Source organism: Chrysochloris asiatica, unplaced genomic scaffold (assembly GCF_000296735.1).
Source record: "Chrysochloris asiatica unplaced genomic scaffold, ChrAsi1.0 scaffold00004, whole genome shotgun sequence".
Taxonomy (NCBI): Eukaryota; Metazoa; Chordata; class Mammalia; order Afrosoricida; family Chrysochloridae; genus Chrysochloris; species Chrysochloris asiatica.
The window spans coordinates 33814561-33840703 of NW_006408522.1; the positions used below are offsets into that span (position 1 = coordinate 33814561).

The following is a 26143-nucleotide window of genomic DNA, read 5'->3' on the forward strand; positions in this document are numbered from 1 at the left end:
TGTTTGCTAACCAAAAGAGTTGGTGGTTTGGACTCAGTCAGTGGCTCTGCAAGCGTTGTTTTGTTGATCTGGTGATCTGCGTCTGTAAAGATTACACCAGACAAAACCCTCTGGGACAGTTCTCCGCTTTCACATGGGGTCCTTATGAGTCACAGTGGACTCAGCAGCACCCAACAACAGCCTTGAAACTTTTATTTTGAGTCTTTATCAGCAGTAAATATTTCTCTTTTATTTTATTCTTGTCTAAATATTTCTATTTCTCGTCTTCACCCGTTTTATCTACACGGTGCCCTTAAGTGACAAGTTCACCCAGGAATCTCCAAAAACCAAATGAGGCCGGGTTAGTCAGTATTTGAAATGGAAGGCATGTTAGAGATATCACAAATCAACCATCTTCTGGAAAATGGAAATGAGGCAGACAGTGATGATGATAATGATGATTCCCCTTGGAAGTCCAGACTTGTTTATCCAGCTGCCTTTTCATGGCCAAAGCAAAATTCTTGATCGCACCCCAAACCTGCCTTGTCCTATGGCACCCTATATCCCAACTTTCCTATTTACTACTGGATTCAGGTGAAAAACCTTAGAATCACACTTGATTTTTCTTATTCTCTTAAACATCACAACCAATTCATCAACAAATGCTATCTGCTCCACTTCTAGAATAAATCTCGAATCCAATCTCTCACTCCCTTGCAACTCCGCTATTATTACTCTTGACAAAGGCACCGTGATCACCCTCATCTGAACTGGTATAGTAGCGTTCTCCTATTGCCTTAGCTTTTGTGCCATTTTCAGTTTTTGTATTATCTACCCAGAGATAGAATGATCCTTTGAAAAACCTCATTGTGTTCACATCTCTTTTCTGCTCAAAACCCTCGAGTAGCTTCACATCACAACTAGAATATATTCCAAAGACTGGGCCATGGCTAACAGCATTTGGCATGTTCTGGCTCCTGGTCATGTCCTCACTTTATCTCTTACACTTGTGTCCCTTGTACTAGTCACACATTTTTCCTGTTGTTCCATGAACACACGAAGCCCAGGCCTACCTCAGGTCCTGTGCACTTGCTGTATCATTGAGTCATTTGCCTAGAGTGCTCTTGCTCTAGATAACACATGGCTTATGCTTCATTTCATTCAGGTCTCTGCTGAAATGTCACCTAAATCAGTGAGGCCTTCCCTGTTGTTCAATGCCACTGAGTTGGTTCCGACTCATACCTTGTATAAAAGACAATATCTACCAGTGCTCTGGAGTCCTGGTGTGGCGCTGTGGGTTAATACGCTAGACTGTAAAGCCGTTTGAACTGCAAGGTCAGCAGTTCAAGCTCACCATCTGCTCCTTGGAAACCCTATACTGGATCGCTATGGGTTGGAATCAACTTGATGACGACTTGATGACAACTTGATGACAACAACAACCAGTGCTCTATTTCTTTACCCAGTCCTATCTTGTCAGATTGCCACCTGATGTTATGTTATATAGTTGTCTCTCTCACTCCACCTTAGAGTGTAAGTTCTAAATTTGTTTTGTACATTGCTCTTTCTGCACTGTTTCAAATAGTTCTTGAATATTTATTTGATGAATACAAATGAATTAATGAATCAAGATGATGCTAATAGTAATTGTTGTTGCGTGCCAAGGAGTCGGTTCTGACTCATAGTGACCCTGTACAGGGTTTCCGAGGCTATAAAAAGCCTCATCTTTTTCCCGCGGAACAGCTGCTAATTTCAAACTGCTGATCCTGAGACTAGCAGCCCAATTCATGACCACTACACTACCAGAGCTCCTTACTAATAGTAATAGCTTTCATTAATTGAGCACCAGTCTGTATTTGACCATGTGCTAAGGGTTTTAATGTCTTAATCATTCCATTCATGCCATTTTACAGAGGAAGAACCTGTAGCTTAAAGAATTTAGATAACCTTTCTAAGTCACATATTCCAAAAATCATATCTGGTTCCCAAGCTTTAATGTACATCAGAGCCTGTGTGTGTATAGACACATATTTACTTGTGCTGGTTATGTCCTGTGGAGTCAGTCAGTTTTGACACCCAGCGACCCTACATGGGGTTTTCAAAGCTGTAAATCTTTACAGCAGCAGAAAGCCTCATCTTTCTGCGGAACAGCTGGTAGTTTCAAACTGCTGACCTTGCGGCTTGCAGCCCAATTCATAACCACTACGCTACCAGAGCTCCTTTATATATATATAGTTGCTGTTAAGTACTGTCGAGTTGGTTTCAACCCATAGTGACCCTGCATAGCATTTCCTAGGAGTGGCTGGTGCACTTGAACTACTGACTTTACGGTTCAAACCGACTTTGTAGTCCAGCATCTTAACCCATAACGCTACACCAGGACTCCCTTATATATGTTGTTGTTGTTAAGTGTCGTCGAGTCGGTTCCGACCCATAGCGACCCTGTCCAGGGTTTCCGAGGCTGTAAATCTTTACGGGAGCAGAACGCCTCATCTTTCTTCCGCGGAGTGGCTGGTAGTTTCGAACTGCTGGCCTTAAGGTTCGCAGCCCGATTCGTAACCACTACGCTACCAGTGCACCATTATACATAAAGAAGGGCAAACCAATCATCACTAAAATGATTACCTGTAGCAGGGTGGAGTAACAAGGAATGGAACTGAGACTTCTCATGGTTTTAGCTTGGAATGATATAAATGTTTCACAGAATTGAAAAATATTTCAAATTTGAAATGTCGATTTCAGGGCACCACACCACTGTGAATCTGAATCTCTGGAGCAGGCCTCAGGAATATGTGTTTTTTAATAAACTCGGGTGATTCTGATGCAGCTAATCAGGAGTTTGTCTCTTGAGAAACACTTTTTGCCTTATGACCCCGAGAAGGAGAGTGACTAGTACTTTATTCACTTGTGTACTGCTTGCAGTGGCCGGCATAGGACCAGGAATGTAACTGTTATTATGTGAGGGTGTTGCACTCTTGGATAGAGCTTCATTAGGGTAGTTATGCGAAAGGGCCCAGCCTTATTTTCCTTGAGGGATCAAGTCCAACCATATGGCTCAGGGTTAGGCCACCAGGCATTTTTTAGGGTTGACTTTGGTGTGTTTATGTGTGCTTCGCATTCTGGTATGCAATACTGACTCCAAGAAGGGGGCAGTCCACCCTGTGCTGTGCCTGAGGTGCAGGCTTGCCATCCTGTGTGTTGTGTATGCACAGCTGTGGTACATGATGACATGTCATAGAGAATGCAGGGCCCAACCTGAGTCAGGTCCTCTGGCCACCTGAACCTCCACTGACTGTAACCAAACCCCGCCTCTTCAGGGCTCTGAGTCATCAGTACATCTGGACGATGCACTGGATTTCCCGAGATGTTTGAGGATTGGGTTGAAGATAAGTATGTGTGTAGTTCCTTTAGTCTTTAAAAGAAATAATTACAAATAATTTTTACACATAATGAATGTATTTTTCTCAGCACCTCCGAATGACAGTTTAAGGAGGATCAAATAAATTCTCAATTAAAAACATTTTTAGAAAAAGTTTCAGTGAAATGAATTGTTATGATTCTCTTTTGATAAAGTTATTGGCAAGTAAACATTTTCAAAAAATGGAATGTGATGCTTAGGCGTTTGACTTCATTTGGGGGTGGCGCAGTCTTAGGCCACATCATCAGGAGGGACCAATTGCTGAGAAAAGACATCATGCTTGCTAACGTAGAGGGCCAGCAAAAAGAGGGAGACACTCAATGAAATGGATAAGACACAGGAGGCTCATACTTAGCAATGATTGTGAGGATGGTGTAGGACTGGGCAATGTTCTGTTTTGTTCTATATAAGGTCACTATCAGTTAAAGCTGACTTGATGTGCACTTAATGTGATACTTTATTATTTAACATTTTGAGGAAGTTTACTGAAGTGGCTACACTGTTTTGTATTTCTACCAGCCATGTATGCGGGTTCCAGTTTCTCCACATTCTTATCAACATTTGTTATTATCTGTTTGACCATCTTTTGAGATAGTGAATTCTGTAAGCTTAATATGTTACAGCATTTCTTTTCCTTAAAGTTAAATCTTTAAATCTTCACAACATGCCTTTTAGCTACTTTTTCTGAGGTTTGATACCTAGTTTTATGTTTATACTATCCGTTCGTTTTATGAGGACTGATGTAAATGGTTAAGCACTCAACTAATAGCTGAATAATTAGTGATTCAAACCCATCCAGATGTGCCTTGGAAGACAGGTCTGGCAGTCTGCTTCTGAAAGGTCACAGCCTCGAAAATCTTGTGGAACAGCTCTGCTCTGCACACATCTGGTTGCCGTAAGTCGGAATTGATTGATGGCAACTACTAGTGATGGTAAGGAGCTCTAGTAGCGTAGTGGTTACAAATCAGGTTGCTAATCTCAGGGTCAGAAGTTTGAAACTACCAACTGTTTCACAGGAGAAAGATGAGGTTTTCTGCTTCCTTAAAGATTTACAGCCTGGGAAACCCTTTACGGGTCGCTGTGAGATGGAACCGACTCCACGGCATATAACCACCACCACCAATGACAGTAACAACAACAACATTGGCTTTCTTTTTAGCTTCTGCCTTTTCAGAATAATAGCAACAATAATAGGAAGTAAACAGTGAAGATGTCTTTATATCTTTTAGTCAATTAATTTTGAAAAAATGAAGCCTTTTAGTTGTTCAGTACACTGTTTTTTGGACAGGTTGATTCTCAAACATTTCTTGAACATATATATGTTTTTCAGCTTTACGCACTACCTAAGTATTGATTTCTGAGTACAGGCCCCAGCTAAAGAAAGCAGATTCTGTTGGGACAGATTGGCCTTTCTCACTGCTATTTTCTTTTCCAGAGGAGTGGCTTCTTGTGGGAACCAAGCAAGGACATCTTCTTCTCTATAGGATTCGAAAGGATGTTGGTAAGTGACAAACTTTCCAAACCTGAGGAGGCAGTGGCTTACTGTTCATGCTTTTAAAAGTTTTGGTACACAGCTATGAGTGAAGTCAGTGATTTCTGGAGTATTAAACGAGTGATTGGTGGTGGTGGTGGTTGTGGTGGGAATAGCAGTAGGAAGCTGGGGAGAAACGTGTGGGAATCTCAAGGATTCTTTTTCCCAAGCTGCATTTTCTACCCCTGTCTGTGAGGTGGGACTGCACATCCCTTTCCTCATCGCTACCAATAATAAGTAACAGTACTGATGGGATGACAATCCCTGTGAAAATGGCGTAATGGTGGGAAAAGCTGTAAAGACCTTGTTAACGTAGAGAGCTAGACTGTGAGTGAGAGAGCCTGGGCTTGTGTCCCAGCTTTACTTCCTCTGTGCCATGTGACTGTGAGCAGGTCCTTCCCAGCGTCAGTTTCCTCTTCTATAAACTGTCTTGTCTGTCTCACAAAGTTGTAAGGGTCACATGCAATAATAGTCCTGAAAGGATTTCAAAAACTAATGCTCCAGTCAAATGTAACTTTATCACTCGTAATGTAGAATAATACAGTGTGGATTTTAAATGTATTCTCTTTATTAAAGCGCATCCTATGTGGAAGATTAAAAGAACCTCACACTCTTTACCTCATTTTCTCTCTTTGCTCTTTTTATAGCAAATTGATGTTTGAGTGTTAGGCCTTAGAGCCCAAGAATCCTTAGCAATCCTTTGTTAATAATGCCTGAGGAGATTAATTGAAGGGTAACTTTGGGGAAAGGAGAAGTAGGGAAAAATACCATCGTCAAGTGATAGTGATGGGAAAGAGAAATCAGAGAACAAAACAGGCCGTATTTTATTTCTGTTTAAATTTTCCTTCAAATCAGGGGTCCATAAACTTGTTCTGGAAAGAGTCAAATAATATTTTAGGCTTTGAGGGCCATCAAATCTTTGTTGTAGCTACTAAACTCTGCCCTTGTAGTTTGAAAGCAGCCATTCTATAAATGAGTGGGTTTGCTGTGTTCTAATAAAACTTTATTTATGAAACCTGGCAGAGGGCATGATCTGGCCTATGGGCAGTAGCTTGCCAATCCCAACTTTAAATTTTTAGTTCTGAGACCCAGAATATTTGCATTCTATGACATCTACCCAAACTATAAAAATTAAGCTCAGCTTACATTTTATTCAGCATTCAACTCTCTTTTGACTGTCTGTTGTAGACTCAGAAACTGTGTAGGACAAGGAGATAAGAGATTGTAATATTCTGTATTCTTTGCTCTTAATAATGGAGTCCTGGTTTGGCCCTGTAGAATAAGCACTCAACTTCAAGGTTGGTTTGAACTGCAAGGTCGGTGGTTCCAGCTCACCAGCCTCTCCTCAGAAACCCTATGCAGGTCACTGTGAGTCGGAACAGACTCGATGGCATACAACAATAATAGAAAATCAATTCTCTATCACATACTAAGTATACAAGTTGAATGACTTGTTAATTATATTATTTCTATATATGTGGTGGGGTCCTGGTGTGGTGCCATAGGATAAGCACTGGACCACAAGGTCGGTTTGAACTGCAAGGTTGGCAGTTCCGATCCACCAGCCATGCCTCAGAAACCCTATACAGGTTCGCTAAGAGTCAGAACCAACTCAGTGACGCTAGTTAATAACACGCAAGTGGTATGGAATTGAAAACTAAGTTATAAAAAGAAGTCTTTTAACACAATATAGACTCAAACTGTTAATGTTAGTGTTAATCTGCTTGGAACACTGGTGGTGACTCTTTGTTTCCCTGTGGTCAGTTCATCCTGTGACTTCTCAAAAGTTAATCTCTCTGGGCTTCAGTTTCCCCACAGGTAATTGAAATAATAGAACTAGCTTTTACTGTAGACAATAGCAGTCCCTGAGTTTGATTTAAAACCTCACTTCAAGAAACTTCACTCCTTCCTGTATCTTTAGAGAACAGCTCAGCTCTGGACCAGCCATGGCCTCCTATGGACTAGAAATAGACCAGGGCCTCCATGATTCAGCTTTAGAACCATTTCACTTTCTAAGCTGGAGATATTCCAAGCCTAGATAAAAATACAGCTCAATTGTCCTGAGGAAGGGGAGATGGGCATAAGAGAATATGGGAAGCTGGAATCTAGGGCCACGGATTCTGATCTGCACTATCTCCCATAAAGGGGAAGTACACATAAAACACTTCTGTACAAAGGGAGGAAGTACTGTGGTCATCACTTGTGCAGCTTATGTTATGAGCTGAACTTGCCACTGTTTTCATGGAACATCATTTTTACTTGAAAGAATGACTGACAAATTACGTTTTTTTTAAGATGGGTATTTGGCATATGTTTTCTCAAGAAGAGGAGTCCTGGTGGTGCAGTGGTTAAGCACTGAGCTGTTACCCAGCAGGTCTGTGGTTTGAACCCACCAGCCCACTTCATGGGGCAGGCTACTTCGTTAAGATTTATAGCCTTGGCACTGTATGGACCAGCTCTACTCTGTCCCGTACGGTCGTTGACTTCACGGCACTGAGTTTTTTTTTGGTTTTGGTTTCTCAAAAATGAACAAGATAAGCCTGTACTTCCAAAGAAACATGGAATTGGAATTTATCTATTCCTTAGAGTAGTTGTGAAAGTTACAGAAAAATACAGACACGTTTTTTAATCCAGAGCCTGGCACCTAGTCATTGTGGCGCTGTGGGATAAGCACTGGACCACAAGAGCTGTTTGAACTGCAAGGTTGGCAGTTCAAACTCAGCAGACACTCCTCAGAAATCCAATACAGGGCCACTGTGAGTCATGACTGACTCAATAGCACTTAACAACCACAACAACAACAGCGATATTGGCTGTTACAGTTAAGAAAATGATTCTGTTTTTTACTCCTTGGTGCCTTTTGAGGCTGACTGTTTTTGTGAGCCCCAACAAGGCTGGATTCACGTTTTTATGGTATATAACGTCTTTACCCTTTTTTGCAACAGTGCCAGCAGATGTAGCATCACCCGAAAGTGGCAGTAAGTGTAGATGCATTAAATTGCTTCAGCTCTGGGGATGGTGTTGAGTGTTTGCTCTTTCCCAACTCAATAGGGTAGCTGCTGGGATTTGATTGGTCTCCGTCTAAGGATGCTTTGGGCTGGGGTTCATTGCTTGGGTTCTTACACCTGATTATTACTTTTCACGCTCTTCCTTGTGAGACTTTTGCCAAGGTACTTCTTTTTCTTTTTTTTTAAGGATAAGATCTTTAAACTCCCAAGTACCTTGCAGCTTCAGTTAACTTCTGTGGTGTGATCTTTTTTGCTGATGCCAAGTGAAGGCGCATGAAACCCTTTTTTCAAACTAGGGTTGAAAACAGCTACAATGCTTAGTACTCTTAGTCAAGATAGCTGGCTGTTTTAGAACTCTGCCGTCTAGTCTGTAGGAATCTTTCAGATTCATGTAGGAGTGTAACGTAGAGTAGCAATTTTGTTGTTGTCCTTTTCATATGTATATGCATGGAACCGTCGATGTTTATTTCTTTTCCATAGGTTGCAACAGGTTTGAAGTGACACTAGAGAAATCCAATAAGAATTTCTCCAAAAAGATCCAGCAGGTAGGCAGTGATGGTGGTTGCTATAAGAATATTTGATTCATCTGAGACTCTCAAAGCTAGTCCTCTGCCTTCTGTCCTACCATTTCTGATCAGGGACCTCTGTCTGTAATTGTGTACCTGAGATCGATCCTCTTTGACAAGCAGAGATTGTGATTACATGTAACAATAAGACAGGTCTTTGTGACAGGTTCAGACTCCTTTGTCCCTTTTAGTACTCCAGTTAAGTGAATTTTTGTCAAACTTTGTAGAAATGCTTAATTGAGAATAATGATTTGCTATTTTCCAGATCCATGTGGTTTCCCAGTTTAAGATTCTGGTCAGCCTATTAGGTAAGAAAAGGAGATGCATTTGTATTTTTAGTATCAAAAACTAAGAGTTGCGTTCTAGTTAACCCTTTCCTAGTTTATTTGATAATAGTTATTTAACAATGAACTGTTAGGTTCAAACCAGATACAGCAGGGAACACAGGTAATAAAGACAACAGTGTCCCCATTGGAATCTACTGTCTCAGTGAATTAATTCATTCACTAACTCATACAATAATCTATCAAACACTTATTAGACATGGTGCAAAGCCTGGACTGGGAGCTGGGGATACTAGTTGAATGAGAGACATGGCTTCTATCTTTGAAGCATACGTTCTGATTATGAAGATGGGAATGACAAAAAGTAATCAAGTTACTATGGAAATCTATAAAAAGTATTGTGAGATCTTAGTAATGGGAAGCAATATATTGCTTAGGGACTCCTGGCATGGCGCTGTAGGATCAGCCCTGAATTGTGAACCACAAGGTTAACTGTTCAAACCCACCAGCTGCTCCTTGGAAACCCTATACAGGTCGCTATGAATCAGAACCGTCTCAATGACACTTAATAACAACATATTGCTTAGTGGATAATTAGAATATCTATAGGAAGAGAGCGAAGTAGGTAGAGAGACAGCTTGAGCCAAGCCTTGAGATTTGGCAGTGCATGGCAAGCTCTCTGAGATGGTCAGATGTAGGATAGATGTTGGAGGTGATGGGATACCAGGCGAGAGGCAGGCCAGGCCAGGCTGTTATGGCCCTTGTTTGAAAAGCCATGGTTTCCAAGAAGGCATCCAGTTAGGCCTTTTCTTGATAAGCAGAGGGCTAGGAACTTGCCTTATACTTTGTACTGTTCCATCCAAGACCCAAATTATAGAAACTTTCTAAACTTAGTTCCTTAGATCCAGAGATGAACATTTAAAGTAACTTAAGTCTTCATGATTAGACAGGAAGCCTAACTGAAATGATTTTATTTTACTAGAAAAGGAATTCTTGCCATGGGTTTGTACAAAATCAACAGTGATTTCCTTTTTCTTACTGGTGGTGGTAGTTATGTGCCGTGGAGTCAGTTCCGACGCATAGTGACCCCATATAGGGTTTCTGAGGCTGTAAATCTTTGTGAGAGCAGAAAGCCTTGGAAACTTTCCCCTGCGGAACCACTGGTAGTTTTGAACTGCTGACCTTGAGGTTAGCAGCCCAACTCGTAACCACTACGCTACCAGAGCTCCATTTTTTTCTTACTAGAGGCTTCTAAAGAGAATATCTTTAAAAGCCATTCTTTGTGCAAATATTGCATCACAAATTTTTCAGACTAGAGGATGGGGTACAGGAGTGCTTTGGAGGTAAAAGAGCTGTTTTACTCTAGCTGTCCCACATTGTTAAGGAACAGAATACTCAAGCTCAGAAAACTGAGTGACCATTTAAAATTTTTGTACTGGTAATAGATTAGAAAGAATAGTAACTTAGTGAAACTGAAGTTACATCTGCAGTCAACATTTGCCATTTAGTTCTTCTAGATGTTACAATTATTTTATGTGTGTATTAAAAGTGGCTGTGCTGGAGTGTTGTGATAAGTTATAGTGATGATTTACCTTCTCCCAAACAGAAAATAACATTTATGTCCATGACCTATTGACATTTCAACAAATCACTACGGTGTCAAAAGCAAAGGGGGCATCCCTGTTCACCTGTGACCTCCAGGTAAGTGTAGTTGGCAAGGGCTGTCCAGTCAGTTCTGATTCATAGCGACCCTGTATAGGGTTTCTGAGGAGTGGTTGGTGGGTTTGAACCGCCCACCTTGCGGTTAACCGTCATGTTTCTTTTATCAAGATCTTGTCTACCTAAGCATTTTTGAAGGGAGTGAAAGCAGCCTGCTGTCACTGACCCATGCTGACCTCTGGTCCAGCATGTATTGATAGCCAAGAGCAAGAAACAGTTAAGAAAAAAAAAAAGGAGGATGCAGCTCTGTAGGTAAAGACTTGCCCTGAGATTTCCCTCTGAGAATTATGAATGCTCACAGCATGTACTCATGTTGGCAGCCCTGGGGAGGAAGTCCTCAGCCAGTTCTTGCTAAGTACATCTTTGAGAATGGTGTTCTGCTCAGTGTTCCTGACAGTGTGACTTTCGTTTGCAGAGACTTTTCAGATCAGCCGCCATGTAAAGGGAGAACATCTCTAATTTTAATTCAATTGTGGAGTCATTATATGCTCTGGGTGTCTCTTTCTAGCACACAGAGACTGGTGAGGAGGTGTTACGGATGTGTGTGGCAGTGAAAAAGAAGCTGCAACTCTATTTTTGGAAGGACAGAGAATTTCATGAATTGCAGGTACCTGGCCCATGGGTTGGGGTGGAAACTACTGCTCTCGTTCGCCCATAGCTTGAGAGACTTCCTGTTGAGTTCAGTAGCCCAGTCTTGTAGTCCTCCCCAGATGGATAATACTCTAGCAGGAACTATGTGAGAGCATGCTCATCATGTCCACATATCTAAGTCTTCTGGTCCTCAGAGGCAAGAGTAAGACAATTCTACAATTTCCAGATTGTTGTTAAGTGTTGTAGAGTTGATTCCGACCCATAGCGACCCTGCATAGGGTTCCCGAGAGCAGTTGGTGAGCTTGAACCACCAACCTTGCAGTTCAAACAGCTTTGCTGTCTGGTGCATTAACCCACAGTGCCACATAATTCAAAGTAATCTTCAAGTTTTCCAAATATTGCTTATTTCTTCATGAATGGTGGTTTGTCTAGCCTTATGCTGTGGTAAGGATGATATTTTATAGAAGGAGGTGGAATAAAAGGCATGGTCATGATTTTTTTTTTTTCTTTTAGTATCTTTTCAATTGAACTCTTGCTCTCTTTCTTCAGGGGGACTTTAGTGTACCAGATGTGCCCAAGTCCATGGCATGGTGTGGAAATTCTATCTGTGTGGGTTTCAAGAGAGACTACTACCTAATACGGGTAAAGTGATTATTGTGCGCATTATCATCAGTTTACCTTGAGGAAGACGATTATGAGTTTATCTCAGGGGAGATGATTATATGCTTCTGAATTGTAGGTCAAGAAATTGCCTTAAGTAGAGATTTTGTCATAACAGGGTTTGTGTTTGTTTGTATTTTTAGCCATTTTTAAATTCTTGTAGCTTCTCCACGAAGATGTCTGTGTAACTTGAGCCAGGCAGAAAGTCAACTCTCAGTTCTCTTCATAATGAATTCTTCAGATTGTATATCTCATTCCCGGGACAGAGTTAGCACTGGGTGTTTTGTTGAACAGAATTTTCACTGATAGCCTGAAGGTTCAGAGCTCAGGAATTATAGACAAGTTTTACTACTGATTAAGTATGTGGGCTTTTAAAAATTCTTTTCTTTTTTTTTAAATTTCAAAAGCTACATATGTTTACTGTAGAAACTAAGAACACACAGAGATAAGGTAATAAAGTTCAAACTATCTATAATTCTCCCGCTCAGAGATAATCACTGTTAACCTTTTGATATCTGAACTTCTATCTTATTAACAACAAAATCATGTAATGCTCATTGTTTTATAACCTGCTTTTTTCTTAATGTAAGTGGTAAATATCTTTCCATGACATTATGCTATTTTTTGCAATTTGCATACTAGAGCACATTTTTTCTTCCATATGTGTATGTTGTTAACTGCTGTCAAGTTAGTCTCAACTCACAGTGACCCTGTATAGGGTTTCCAACGAATGGCTGGTGAATTAGAATCGCCGACCTAGTGGTTCAAACTGGCCTTGTAGTCCAGTGCTTTAGCCCACAGTGTCACACCAGGACTCTATATGCATATATAGGATATATATGTACACATGTATATGTATGTATCATATATAGGATAGTTTAATAGACTGTTCATTTTATAGATGAATCTAAATCTCTTAGCATCACACTTCTCACGGTCTAGACTTGGCAATTTTAGAAGTCTTTCTTTTCACCTCCCCATTCTCCTGGCCTGAGTGGGTAAGCTTTTCATTATTTGCCTAACTAATCTATTTCTTCCTGTGTTTATGCTCTTAGAATATCTTAATTTTGTCAGCAATGGAGTTCTAGACTCTTAAAGGAGTTACTGCTGTACAGCTGATTGATCGAATAGCAAATAAGCATATAGGTGCTGACAGAAGTTGGCAGGGGTTGAGGGGAACTGAGCCAGAAGTTGGAGTAGGGCTCCCTCCTCTGACTACCAGGGATGCTATTTTCGCCTTTTTGAGATTGGAGTCTTCTGAGGGTAGGAAATCTTGATTTAGGGCCAGACTATTCAAGAATTAAGGAGCTCTGGTAGCGTAGGGGTAACAAATCGGGTTGCTAACCTCAAGGTCAGCAGTTCTAAATTACCAGCCATTCTGTGGGAGAAAGATGAGGCTTTCTGCTCCCATAAAGATTTACAGCCTTACCCTGTACAGGGTCTCTAAGTCGGGACCGACACCACGGTACTTAACAACATTTAATAATTATTTATTAGTTTATTTACAGTAAGATTCATTCTTTGTGGCATAGAGTTGTGAGTTTTGACAGATGCCTAGAATTGGATAGGCACAATCACAATCAAGATTTAGAACAGTTCCATCACCCAGAAAGTTCTGTTCTGCTGCCCCCTTGAGGTCAATACCCCCCCCCAACACACACACACTCCAAACTCTGGTAACCAGTGATCTGTTATTTGTCTCTTATTGTTTTGCCTTTTTCTATGACACCTATATAGAATCGTACAGTATGTAGACTTTTTTTTTAATGTTTTATTGTGAATTATGTGATAGTTTACATGGAACAGTGTGTAGACTTTTTAAGTCTGACTTCTTTCATTAGTATAATGCACCTGAGATTCATCGATGTTCTTGTGAGTGTCGATAGAGTAGAATTCACTGGTATGGATGTACCACAGGTTATCCATTCCATAGTTGAAGGACAAAGTTATTTCCAGTTTTTAGCAATTATGAACAAAGTTATTATGAACATTCATGTACAGGTTTTTGTGTGAGCATAAATTTTAATTTCTCTTGAGTAAATGACAAGGATGTTATTGCTGGGTCATATGCTAGCTGCATAATTTGACTTTTATAAGAAACTAACAACCACCAAGCAAATGGCTGGATCCTTTTGCATTCCCACTAGCAGCATCTGAGAATTCCAGTTGCTTTGCATCCTTGCTGGGACTTGGTATCACCAGGTTAGATGTTTTCCTCTGTGTTAGAGAAAAAGAGAACTAGTTTTACATTGTGATAATAGAGTTTGTCATAACAAACTCTGTGATCTTTTCTTGTGCCAAACAAAGAATATTACTGACTTCTCTACGTTTTGGGTTTTGTCTGGCTTTTTTTCCAAGCTGTGTTCCTGCTTCTGACCAGGGACTGCTAAGTAACTCACTTTGTATCTTCCTATAGGTGGATGGAAGGGGGTCCATCAAAGAACTCTTTCCAACAGGAAAACAGCTGGAGCCCTTAGTTGCACCTGTGGCAGATGGAAAAGTAGCCGTGGGTCAAGATGATCTCACCGTGGTGCTGGATGAGGAGGGGATTTGCACCCAGAAATGTGCCCTGAACTGGACAGACATACCAGTTGCCATGGGTGAGGACCAGCAGTGCTGCTCTTCCCCACTTTGAGTCGGGATTGAAGAGAGCCCTTGTAGAACCAGGTCCCATTCACTAGCCTTAGCAGACTTGGGTTGCGTTGTGCCATTCCCTCTCAGTTCCCCTTTATCTAAGTAGACAGGATGTTATGGCTTTTGTGGAAAATCCATTTTTTTTTTCCCCAGAAGGGGAAACATGTAAACAGAATGATCCATTTTAGGAAATTATTATGATTATTATTGGTGAAAACCTGCACAGCAGAACATGAACCCATCTAACAATTTCTGCTACATAGTCTGATGTCATTGATGCCACTGTGTCTCCATTCTCACTGTCTCTACCCATATTGTTCTACCTCCATTGGTTTAGATTTACTGCCTCCTAAACCACTTACCAGAAGGAGCTCTGATAGCGTAGTGGTAACGAATCGGGCTGTGAACCTTAAGGTCAGCAGTTCGAAACTACCAGCTGTTCCGTGGGAGAAAGATGAGGCTTTCTGTTCCCATAAATATTTGCAGCCTCAGAAACCTTGTGCAGGGTCACTATGAGTCCGAACTGACTCCACGGCACATAACAACAAAGCTCTCAGCAGAGTCTTGGTGTGGTACTGCAGGAGAATGCACTGGACTGCAAGGTCAGTTTGAACCACAGCTGCTCCTTGTGAACCCTATACAGGGTTGCTATGAGTCGGAACCGACTCTATGGTATGTAACAACAATAAACCTGTCGTCTCTGCTTTTGGGAAGTGGCTGTTTACTGATATTTTTACTTCTTAAAAATTTATTTTTCTTCTACCTTTTTAATGATTTTATTGTGTCCTGGGCCAAGTGGACTCCACTTGGAAATTAGCGGGAAGTCCCTGTTTATCCCTGTTTACACATAACTCAGAATGAAGGGTTTTGATATGGTTGCTTCTGTTGTTGTGGTTGCAAGCTGCACTCAAGTGTCAGTCTCTCTTCCAAGGCACAAAGTGATTCTCTACCTGTGTCCGCCTCAGCTTCCCTAATCTATGCAGCGGCGTGTCCTGAAACCTGTGACCGCCCGGGAAGTAATTTATTTTCAGTCACGAGAGTGAGCATTGTTAAGAGAGTTACTGCTGTGAAGCTGGGAATACAGACATGCTTTCTGTCTTTAAGGATTCTAGCTGGGGAGACAAGGTTTACATATTGAATAAAGAGACAAACTAAGAAACCACTGAAACCACTGCCATCAAGTCGTCTCTCATTCATAGCAGCCCTGTAGGACAGAACTGCTCCAAAGAGTTTCTGAGGCTGTAAACCACTACGGAAGCCTCACCGCTCTCCCGTGGAGCGGCTTTTGATTGGAACCACCAGTCAGTCAGTTAGCAGTCCAAACTTTAGCCTACTGTGCCTGCGGGGCACTTCTAGAAGCTAGTGTTAATTGGATGAAGCTGAGCTCCAGTAGTTCCCATTTAGGTAAGGTCCTTGTTTCAGGAGTCCGGAGAAGCTTCAGAATGGATGGGAGATCAGACTAGGTCAGGCAAGGAATTTTTGAGGAGGAACTTGAGGAAAAACACCCACGTATTCTCTGCTAGTGTAGTGGTTGCGAATCGGGCTGCCAACCTTAAGGTCAACAGTTCGAAACTACCAGCTGTTCCGCGGGAGAAAGATTTCTGTTCTGCTGTCATGAAGATTTATAGCCTTGGAAACCGTGGACAAGGTCTCTATGAGCTGGAACCAGCTCTACGGCACATAACAACAAATTCTAGGCAGAGAGAACAGCTCTCCAGTGAGTGGAAATGCAGAAAACATGCTGCTTCCTGAGAGGACATTAAGAAGCCTGACCTAGCTGAAGCAGCTGGTGGGAATCATGGAGGACCAAAACAGGCCTGTCAGGAGGTCCACGGAGACCTCTGAGAAGCCTGTAGATTTCTGTTAGGCTGCCTTGATAAAAGTATCGTGTTCCAGGATGGTTATTCTTTGGATGTTCCAAGATTTGTATCTTAACAGGTTTGAGGGACTAATAGCTTTAGGGGAGGCTTCATGACGTTTTGAAGGACCTTGTTTTCCGTCTCTTCAGAAAAGGAGCTTTAGTAGAATAGATAATGACGCATACAGCACACCTAAACTACGTTTCTGATTCTTCAGTATGACAATTCCCTTCTGTTTAAAAACCTTTGTTAGTGTCCCAGTTACCTTTAGCAGTTTTTTTCTCTAAAATGTTTCTGTGTCTTAACATTCTGAGGGAGAACATGTTCTAGGTGTGTGTTTGGGGGATGGAGGGGAGTCACCATCTGAGAGGCAGAAGACTTAACACTAGAATGGTGTACATCGTAATTTTATTGCCTTTTCTGCTCTCACCTTTACTGTGTGGCCCTGGCTCCAGTCAGGTTTGCTTTCCCAACCCCGCCATTGAACATGCTGCTGCCCTCTGCTCCCTTCTCTGACCATTAACATCCCACTCCTGTGAGAAGGCCCTGCCTAGTGGCACTTCCTCTGTGAAGTCTGTGACCCTCAGGCAGAATTAGTTACATCCCCTTTGTGCCTCCAGAATGCTCTCGGGTATCAATCACCCACACTGTCACTCTAAATTGCACTGTACTGTTGGTCTCTTCTCTTGCATAAGAGCTCCTTGAGGCCTACGCGCATGTCTTGTTGTGCTTTGAATTCTTATTACATACCGCCATACATGAACCATCACAGCCTTCTAGTAAATGATTAAGAAGAATGTTGCTGAATAAATAAGTTATGATCCCCATCAGACCTTTCTTGTACAACTCCTAAACAACTCCTAAATCTCTGCTAAGCCAAAGAGATTTAGAGAACATCTCAATTGTCAGAGTCACGTAGCCTGGACATTTGAGACAATGTGACAGTCAAAAGAGGGTTCTATTTAACAACAACAATTATAAATTACCTTCTTAATTAAATTAGACCTTTTTCAAGTGGGCCAACTTGAAAGAGAAATGTTACATATTTAAGCAATTTAACACTAAAGAAAATGATACTAACTTTTCAGAATGAGACAGCCCAAAGAAAAAAATCCCAATATGAAGCAGGCTTTTAATTTAAAAATTTTTTTCATAATATGAAAGACATAATTAACAACAGTAAAAGCATCCCAAAGAGTGGAAATACTGCTTAGGCCTCTGCTTCCTGATTTTTCAGTTTCTTTCTAGCTTTGAAATGTTATTGCACTATTTTTTTGAGAGTGTAAACTGCAAATATGAAAAACTTTTGTACTAGAAAAATAGATAATTACGAAAAAAGTTTCATAGCAAATTAACTTCACTAAGGACCTCTGGTAGCGTAGTAGTTACAAATCGGGCTGCGAACTACAAGGTCAGCAGTTCGAAACTACCAGCTGCTCTACGGGAGAAAGATGAGGCTTTGTGCTCCTGTAAAGATTTACAGCCTTGGAAACCCTGTTTGGGGTCACTATGGGTTGGAACCAACTCGATGGCACTTTACAACAACAAGAAACTTTATGAACATACGCTTTGAGATTAACTTTCTGTGTGGTAATTCTGCCATCTAGTGGTTCATTCTTGACTAGTTCTGGATGTAATATGGAGTGTGGTGGCGGTGGTGGTGGTGTGCCATGGAGTCGGTTCCGACTTGATTTGTAATCACTATGGAGTGTAGATAAGGAAAATACTTGCATTGTTCTCAAGCTGGTGAATTCATATTTTATGTATTGTACAGTTTCCAAAGTCATCTTCATTCAGAGTTTTTACATTTTAAAGGATTTGTTTTGTGATGCTTATTTTCTGAATTCCCTCTATGTTAAATCTCTTAGCAAAGCTACAGAATCAAGCTGCCCTATAGGTTTGCCAAGGCTATAATCTTTGTAGGAGCAGACTGCCACGTTTTTCTCCCACCAGATGGCTGGTGGATTAGAAACAGACCTTTCTTTCCATTTGCAGCTAAGCACTTAACCACTGCCCAGCAAGCCCCCTTTCCTTTACCATACAACCTCTCAAACAGACAGACTTTTCTTGGAAGGATTTTATGGAATAGTCAGCTCTGTTTTAGCACTTTGGTGTTGGTATTCTTCTTTGGTTAGAATTCTAAACTTTGAATTGTAACATGACTGTCAAAAAGTACAGTAAGAAAGAGTGGACATGGTTAATGTTACTTTCAAAAAGCTAGAGGAAGAATGAATGAGGGCAAGGGTCTAACCAAGAGTTCAAATGGGATCTTTTCTCAATAAGGGTAAATCTGAATCATGGATAGTTGATTAGGTGCATGTGATAGAGGAAACTAGAAGATTCATAGCAGGTGTCCAGTGGGACATGGCTAAATGGCTACACTGAGCATTTTATCCAGATCTCTTTTCTGTGATCCCAAACCCACTGCCCTCAAGTGAATTCTGACACCTAGCGATCCTACAGGACACAGTGGAACTCCTTAGGGTAGAGACAATATTTGTGGGAGCAGACAGCCTCATCTTTCTCCCGTAGAGCATTTGGTGGGTTTGAACCGCTGGGCTTAGGTTAGCAATCTGACGTTTAACTCATGGCACCACCAGGGCCCAGGGAACCAGCAAGCATCAAGTGGATTTTGCATCCTTTCCCTGTGAGATTCTCAAGCAGGATGACGTTGACTAAACTGTGGAACTCTTTCCCTTTGCATAGTCTTAGGGAAAAGAAGTTGCCTTCCTCTTGCTCTTTATAAGAGAATGCAAGCAGAGGTGGTGGACACTTGTCCTCCCGCTGTTGGGTGGCCAGAGGCAGCTATAGCTGGCCTTTGTCTGGTGTAGCTTTACTCCAGGTAAAAGAGAAGCAAGTGAAGCTTACACTGAGTTCTTTAGCAGAAGCAGTAGGAGTGGGTCAGTATGCATCCGTTTTGTGCAGGAGAAGTTTCTTAGCATCCTTCAGGCAAAGTAACTTTAAAAAAAATTGTTTTTATCAGTGTAGGATCCAGGCTTTTTTTGGGTCACATTTAAAAATGTAGCTTTGAACAGACAACGGAAATATGAAACACTCCATGAACAAGCTAAAACTTTAGACCAGAACTACATCTCAATATGTTCTTTCTTGCACAGAGCACCAGCCTCCCTACATCATTGCAGTGTTGCCTCGATATGTAGAGATCCGAACACTTGAGCCAAGGCTTCTGGTACAGAGCACTGAATTGCAGAAGCCCCGTTTCATTACTTCGGGAGGGTAAGGAGTTTTTTCTTTACTGTCGCTGCTCTATTATACCAAAGCATTGAAGTCCCCTGAGTGTCACCATAAAACCTGTGCTCATTTGCTAATGCTCTTACTCCTGCCTGCAGATCAAACATCATCTATGTGGCCAGCAATCATTTTGTTTGGAGACTCATTCCTGTCCCCATGGCAACCCAAATCCAACAGCTTCTCCAGGACAAGCAGTTTGAATTGGCTCTGCAGCTGGCAGTAAGTCTAGTTCTTGAGGTATGGGTGTGAGTCTCTCCCAGGGCTTTCAGAAGTAGGCGGTCTAGGTTTAGATGTCCATACTTACTTTGGACTAGAAGAATATCAGTACAGAGCTGAAAATCAGGGGACTTATAATCAAGATCTGAATCTGCCATAAAGTATCTATGTGACGCTCCATCATTTCACTTTCTAAGTTTGCTTGTTTGTCAAATGTAGAATGCATGCCAGTTATAATAACCAAACCAAATACAGAGTTTTTGAGATTGTACCTCTTTACGGAAACAAACAGCCTCATCTTCCTCCTGCAAGTAGCTGGTGGGTTTGAACTGCAGACCTTGTTGGCAACCTATTGCCTAACCTGTTGTTGTTGTTGTTAAGTGCCGTCGAGTCGGTTTCGACCCATAGCGACCCTGTACAGGGTTTCCGAGGGTGTAAATCTTTACGGGAGTAGAAAGCCTGATCTTTCTCCCGCGGAGTAGCTGGTAGTTTCGAACTGCTGACCTTAAGGTTCGCAGCCCGATTCGTAACCACTACGCTACCAGAGCGCCTTATTGCCTAACCTAAGGCTGAATAAATGTGCGTTGAGTGAACAAGTCCCTGCCTTTCTTTCTCTGAGTAGGAAATGAAAGATGATTCTGACAGTGAAAAGCAGCAACAGATCCATCACATCAAGAACTTATATGCCTTCAACCTCTTCTGTCAGAAGCGCTTTGATGAGTCCATGGAGGTGTTTGCTAAGCTTGGAACAGGTAACAAGTGGGTGTGGCCGTAGGAATGGAGGGAGGAGGGAAGGGACAGAGAGAACTGATATCAGACTTCTAAAAATGGGGAAAGTTGGTACATGGGAAAAGGGTCAAGTTACTTCAGCAATTCCACTATTCCAGTTTCTTCCTAGAGAGCTGGCAGTACACTGACAACTGATACCCCAATTGAGTTAATTCAAGGGAGGGATGGGAGCTATGTATCAGTGTGAGGCACCGAGCATTCATGCCCATTCTTAATAGCAACGCATTTTCTATATTCAGTAATGAAGTAGCTTCGGTTATTGTCTTAGCAGTGTGAGGCTATGATTAGATTCACAATATTATAAACACTGGGTTTGTTGTTGTTAAGTGTTGTCAAGTCAGTTCCAACTCATAGCAACCCTGTACAGGGTTTCTGAAGCTGCACATCTTTGGGAGAGCTGAAAGCCTCATCTTTCTCCTGAGGAACGGCTGGTGGACTCTAATCACCAACCTTAGGGTTAGCAGTCCAGTTTATACCCTACAGAGCCACCGCGCTCCCATAAGCACTGGGTAGTATCATAGAAAAATGATATTTTCACTAGTGAAATGGGTGTAAAAATGTTACCTTTTTGACATTTTAAACATGTACCGATATGATTGTTAATGTAGTGAAACATTTTCCTACTTATTTATGTTCTCTTGTCAGTTGTCATGTCTTTTGCTCAAGTGAAATCATATTTTGTTAGCCAGTTTGTAGAAATTTGCTTTATATAACAAACATGTTATCCCACTTGCCACATATGCTGCAAATATATTCCCTAATCTGGATTTTTGTATTGTTTTGTTTATTGTACATACATTTTTTGCTGTTAAGTCTGATAACTATCAGATTTTCTTTAGAAAATTTTACTCCTCCACTTTTAAGAGTTAAACAGTACTTTGAATTCTGTTTGTGTCTGTGTCTTGGAATATATAGTCATAGCATTTTTTTGACATATCAGTAAAATATACACACAAAAAGATATTCACTCATAAGCTCACAGAGCTTTCCTAGAGTCATTCCTTTAAATAAATCAGTCTGGCACTTGTTTTGTTATTATAGCAGTCTTGTTTTCGTTTATCTGATCCTTAAAGTACTGGGCTCCTTTCCAGAGGAATCATGTTTGCCTTTCATGTAGATCCCACCCATGTGATGGGCCTGTACCCAGACCTTCTGCCCACCGACTACAGGAAGCAGCTGCAGTATCCTAACCCATTGCCCATGCTCTCTGGGGCTGAACTGGAGAAGGCTCACTTAGCTCTGATTGACTACCTGACACAGGTAGGTATGACACAGAGCTTTATAGTAGAGTTTACCTGAGAATTTCATTACTTGTGTTGTCTCTCTGTCAGGAAGTAAGGACCTTCTATAATGCCACAGGTTTTCCATATGTGAATGCTCTAGAAGACTGAGGTGGGGCACTGTTTATCTCTGTTTCTTCTCCCAGTTTAACAGTACTGCCAGAGCAGGGGTTTTTTTGGTTTGGTTTTTAATCCAATCCTGATACTAGGAAACACCTGATTTCTAATGAATTCTTATTGAATTGTTTTAAAAACTAAAGAGGGTAAATGTTAGTTGCTAGAAAAGAGTAAGTTTTTCAAGCAAACGTTTGTTGTAAAACCACATACTTAAGAAAACAGAAACAAAACACCCACCCTATCCAAAACCAAAAAATACAGTAAAGTACAAAGTGAAAATACAAATCAGCTATAACTTTTCCACCTAGTTATAGAGATAACTAACATTTTTGTGTTGTCTTTCCAGACCTTTTTATATGTATTTATGAATTTGTTTTTATGTTTTTATTCAGCTATGTATTACAAACAGGTATTGAACTATTCTGTTTTATAGCTTACTTCTTAAATGTAACCATATATTATAACCCTTCTTTCCTGTTAGTGATATTCTTCTACAGCATGCCTTGAGGGGGCTGGTGTGTTTAGATTTAAATATTTTTCTATTTACTATTATGAACAGATAATGGCATTTTAAAGTCAATTAAAACTAACACCGCCACAGAAGCCTCTTAGTCTCTAATCTGTGTCATAGAAAGCTATTGTTTATATCCTATAGACCCATTCAGAACTGAAGAACCTACTTATTTTTCTCTCTACAAATGTTCTGCAGACCTTTATCAGAGGTGCCCTGGGTAGACATTGAGTAGTTGGGGGAAATTGTAATGCTGGTTTCCTCCTACCTGCTCCTGGGTCAGTGGGTGTCCAGCGGGTCTGCTCAGGCATGCATAGCCTTGGCACTGCCTGACATTGGGCTCCAGGGGCACGCTGAGCACACAGATTTGCCCTTATTGTACACTGTGTGGCTATGTGCTGAGTGTAAAGTTCTTAGGGCACAATGTCGCCCAAGTCTGTAGCTTTATAGAAGGTCCTCTTTAATGGTCTGTGTCTTAGCTTTAGGAATCTAGGCACATGCTCTTGCCTAGCCTTCTCCTTTGATATTTGAATACATGCAGGTAGCCAACACTGGTATTGCGCCAGAAAGATTGCAGAGCATGTAAGATCATGGTCTTTGCCAGAGACAGAAGGGTACAAACTGGATGATTTCTCTGAGATTCTAGAATAGGCAAAAACTAATTAATAGTCATAGAAAACAGATCAGCGTGATAGAAATGTTGTGTTACTTGACTAGGGTGGTGGTTACATGCATGTATACAGCTATCAGAATACATGTAACATACACTTAAAAGGGGTACATTTTATTGTCTGTACATTATAACTTCAGTAAAGTTGACTTTAAAGGTGCTGGTTTGAAACCTGCCTCTACTTCTCATGAGGTATCGTACATCTGGGCTCTTCACCTTTCAAATGCAGTGATGACCCCTGTGTTTGTTTTTAGTTTAAAATGGTATAATGTATATGAAGTGCTTGTTGTGTGCTGTCGAGTTGGTTCTGATTCATAGCGACCCAGTATAGGGTTTCTGGGGAACAGCTGACTGATGGATTTGAACCGCTGACCTTGTGATTATCAGTCCAATTCTTATCCTACAGTGCCACACCAAGACTTGAAAAATGACTGTTATTGTTATTATTGTTTTTAAAGCAGTTGCGTAGTCATCGATTCTGATCCTGGATAAAAATTGTAATGCTAATGTGAGATCAGGGTGTGAGATGATGTGGCGCAATCTGCAGTGGCCCAGCACTTGGCCCTCATTGTTGGTCTTTGCAGAAGCGAAGCCAGCTGGTAAAGAAGCTGAATGGCTCTGATCACCAGTCTAGCACCTCCCCACTCATGGAAGGGACTCCCACCATCAAGTCCAAGAGGAAGCTGTTGCAGATCATTGACACCACCCTCCTCAAGTGCTACCTCCACGTAAGTTCTCTGTCCACTCAGAGTACCCAGAATCCCCCATTTCCTTCAAACTGTGGAACATTGGGAAACAGCACTATTTTTTAGGGCGAGGAGTGCAATCTTTGATGAAGGAAACCACCTAGATCTTGACTGATGCCTGGGGGTTTCTTGGAATTAAGAAGACAAGGCAAGACATTGATCCAGAATCTCACAGGGGGTTGTTCTTCCTGGTAGGATTGGAGTCAGTGCTGCTAGGTGAACTAGGAGAAAGTTTCCTCAAAGAAAATATCCTCCTCCCCTCAAAAAAGTAGACCACCTTCTGAGAAAGAGCATAAACATGCTGTCAAAGCCACTACTTCGATCATCCAGACGAGGGTGTTTTTGTTTTCTCTGGCTTGTGTCACATTTCTGGCCTTTCAGCCCAGAGGAGCCTATGTTGGACCCGGTGGGGCTCCCCAGGTTCCACTGATAGCCCACTTCCTCTGCAGACAAACGTGGCCCTGGTGGCCCCCTTGCTGCGCCTAGAGAACAATCACTGTCACATTGAAGAGAGCGAGCATGTGCTGAAGAAGGCGCACAAGTACAGTGAACTGATCATCCTGTACGAGAAGAAGGGCCTTCACGAGAAAGGTATGTGGGGGAGGAAGCTCCTAGACCTGGGAGGGGCTCGTGGATGCTGACAGGGGATGCCTGCTCAGGTGTGCTAAATCTCCTGTGGGGCTGTACCTTCTGACCTTATTCTTGGGTCCTGTGACCAGCTCTGCAGGTGCTGGTGGACCAGTCCAAGAAAGCCAACTCCCCTCTGAAAGGCCACGAGAGGACAGTGCAGTACCTTCAACATCTGGGTAGGTCCAGCTTCCGAAAGGGGAGTGGGAGAGGCTCCGGGACAAATGGCCCTGGTCACTCAGTCTCCTCTTTCTCTTACGGTCGTCCAACCTTGCCCCCCCAGTTGGGGTGATCTAAGCGTGACAGACCCTAGGTGTGAAGCCAGCCTAAGAGAATCAGACAACCCTGAATGACTGGTGTTTGCACTGAGCTGTTTTCTCTGGAAAATCAGTTCTGGGGTGACCTGCCTGCCTGCGTTCTCAGAACTGTGGGCAGGGGGACTGCAACCACTGACGAGTCTCACTCCTCCCTGTAGGCACAGAAAACCTGCATTTGATTTTTTCCTACTCAGTGTGGGTGCTGAGAGACTTCCCAGAAGATGGCCTGAAGGTAGGTCACGAGACTCCTTCTGGTTTATCTGGTTATTTCTATTTGTCCCGATTCCACTTGTGGTGGTGGAGTGGAGGAGTCGAGTGGGGAACTTGTGACGACAGTGTGGTCTAGTGGAAGGAGCCTCACAGAAGTGCAGAGAGCTGGCATCTAAGAGGTCACATACTAACTAGCTGTGTGTTAAAACAAGGGCCTGCATCTGGATGCCTTCTAATACACCTTTTTCCCTCCAAGTCTGTCCTCCTCTGATTCCTGCCGATGTGCGCGTGCGTGTGGCGTATTGTAGTCAGGTGGTCCTGCTGCTACAGCTGTGGTTTGTTGACAGATATTTACTGAAGATCTCCCAGAGGTGGAGTCTCTGCCGCGGGATCAAGTGCTCGGCTTCTTAACAGAGAATTTTAAAGGCCTGGCGATTCCTTATCTGGTAAGATATTTTTTGGTTTGAATGCAAAAGCTTCAAACCTAGGAACCTTGATCATACTGTATGACTTGGTTATTGGCGTTTGTGTCACTTGCCACTTGAGGATTGGCTGGAAAGAGTTATCACAGCTGCCTCTCAAGGAAGAAATCCTAGTGGACCAAACTAGAAATATGACTTCTTGATAATGCCTTCTAACTCTAGATAAAGAGAGGGATGGTGGCGAAAATATTTCGGAGCCACGTTTCTATAGTCAAACTCAGCTCTGGCTACAGGAGACAACCAAATAGGTTTTAAGTCCCAGAATGCAAGTGCTTAATTTTAATTACATGGACTGATTGATGTAAGGTTTTGGAGGATTGTGGTACAAAATTAATCAAAGGATATCATCTCACACCAACAATAACAGCAAAGATGAAAAATGGAGAAGACAATAAATGCTGGTGGGGGTGTGGAGAGACTGGGACATTCCTGCATTGCTGGTGGGACTGCAAAATGGTCCAACCTCACTGGAAAGCAATATGGCGTTTCCTCAGAAGGTTGAAAATAGAAAATACCTTATGATCCAGCAATTCCTCTACTTGGTATTTACCCACAAGAAAAGTGAGCCACAACCTGAGAAGATATATGCACACCAATGTTTATAGCAGCACTATTTACAATAGCAAAAAGATGGGAGACAGCCAAAGTGCCCATCAACTGAAGAATGGATAAACAAA

At 41.9% G+C, this 26143-nt stretch overlaps 1 protein-coding gene across 2 annotated transcripts in view; it reads left to right on the forward strand.

The window, feature by feature from the left end:
- Positions 1-26143, forward strand: part of VPS39 (vacuolar protein sorting 39 homolog (S. cerevisiae)) — a 36799-nt gene that overhangs the window by 2216 nt on the left and 8440 nt on the right. The window contains exons 2-18 of one of the 2 annotated variants that reach the window (XM_006831741.1): positions 4833-4898; positions 7874-7906; positions 8417-8481; positions 8768-8810; positions 10393-10487; positions 11014-11112; positions 11646-11738; positions 14173-14356; positions 19366-19486; positions 19600-19720; positions 20340-20469; positions 21624-21766; positions 23669-23812; positions 24280-24421; positions 24550-24636; positions 24933-25006; positions 25332-25430. In XM_006831741.1, coding sequence (XP_006831804.1) covers positions 4833-4898; positions 7874-7906; positions 8417-8481; positions 8768-8810; positions 10393-10487; positions 11014-11112; positions 11646-11738; positions 14173-14356; positions 19366-19486; positions 19600-19720; positions 20340-20469; positions 21624-21766; positions 23669-23812; positions 24280-24421; positions 24550-24636; positions 24933-25006; positions 25332-25430 — 1739 coding nt within the window. The remainder of the gene's footprint in view (positions 1-4832; positions 4899-7873; positions 7907-8416; positions 8482-8767; positions 8811-10392; positions 10488-11013; positions 11113-11645; positions 11739-14172; positions 14357-19365; positions 19487-19599; positions 19721-20339; positions 20470-21623; positions 21767-23668; positions 23813-24279; positions 24422-24549; positions 24637-24932; positions 25007-25331; positions 25431-26143) is intronic. The other variant, XM_006831742.1, reaches the window with a different exon arrangement.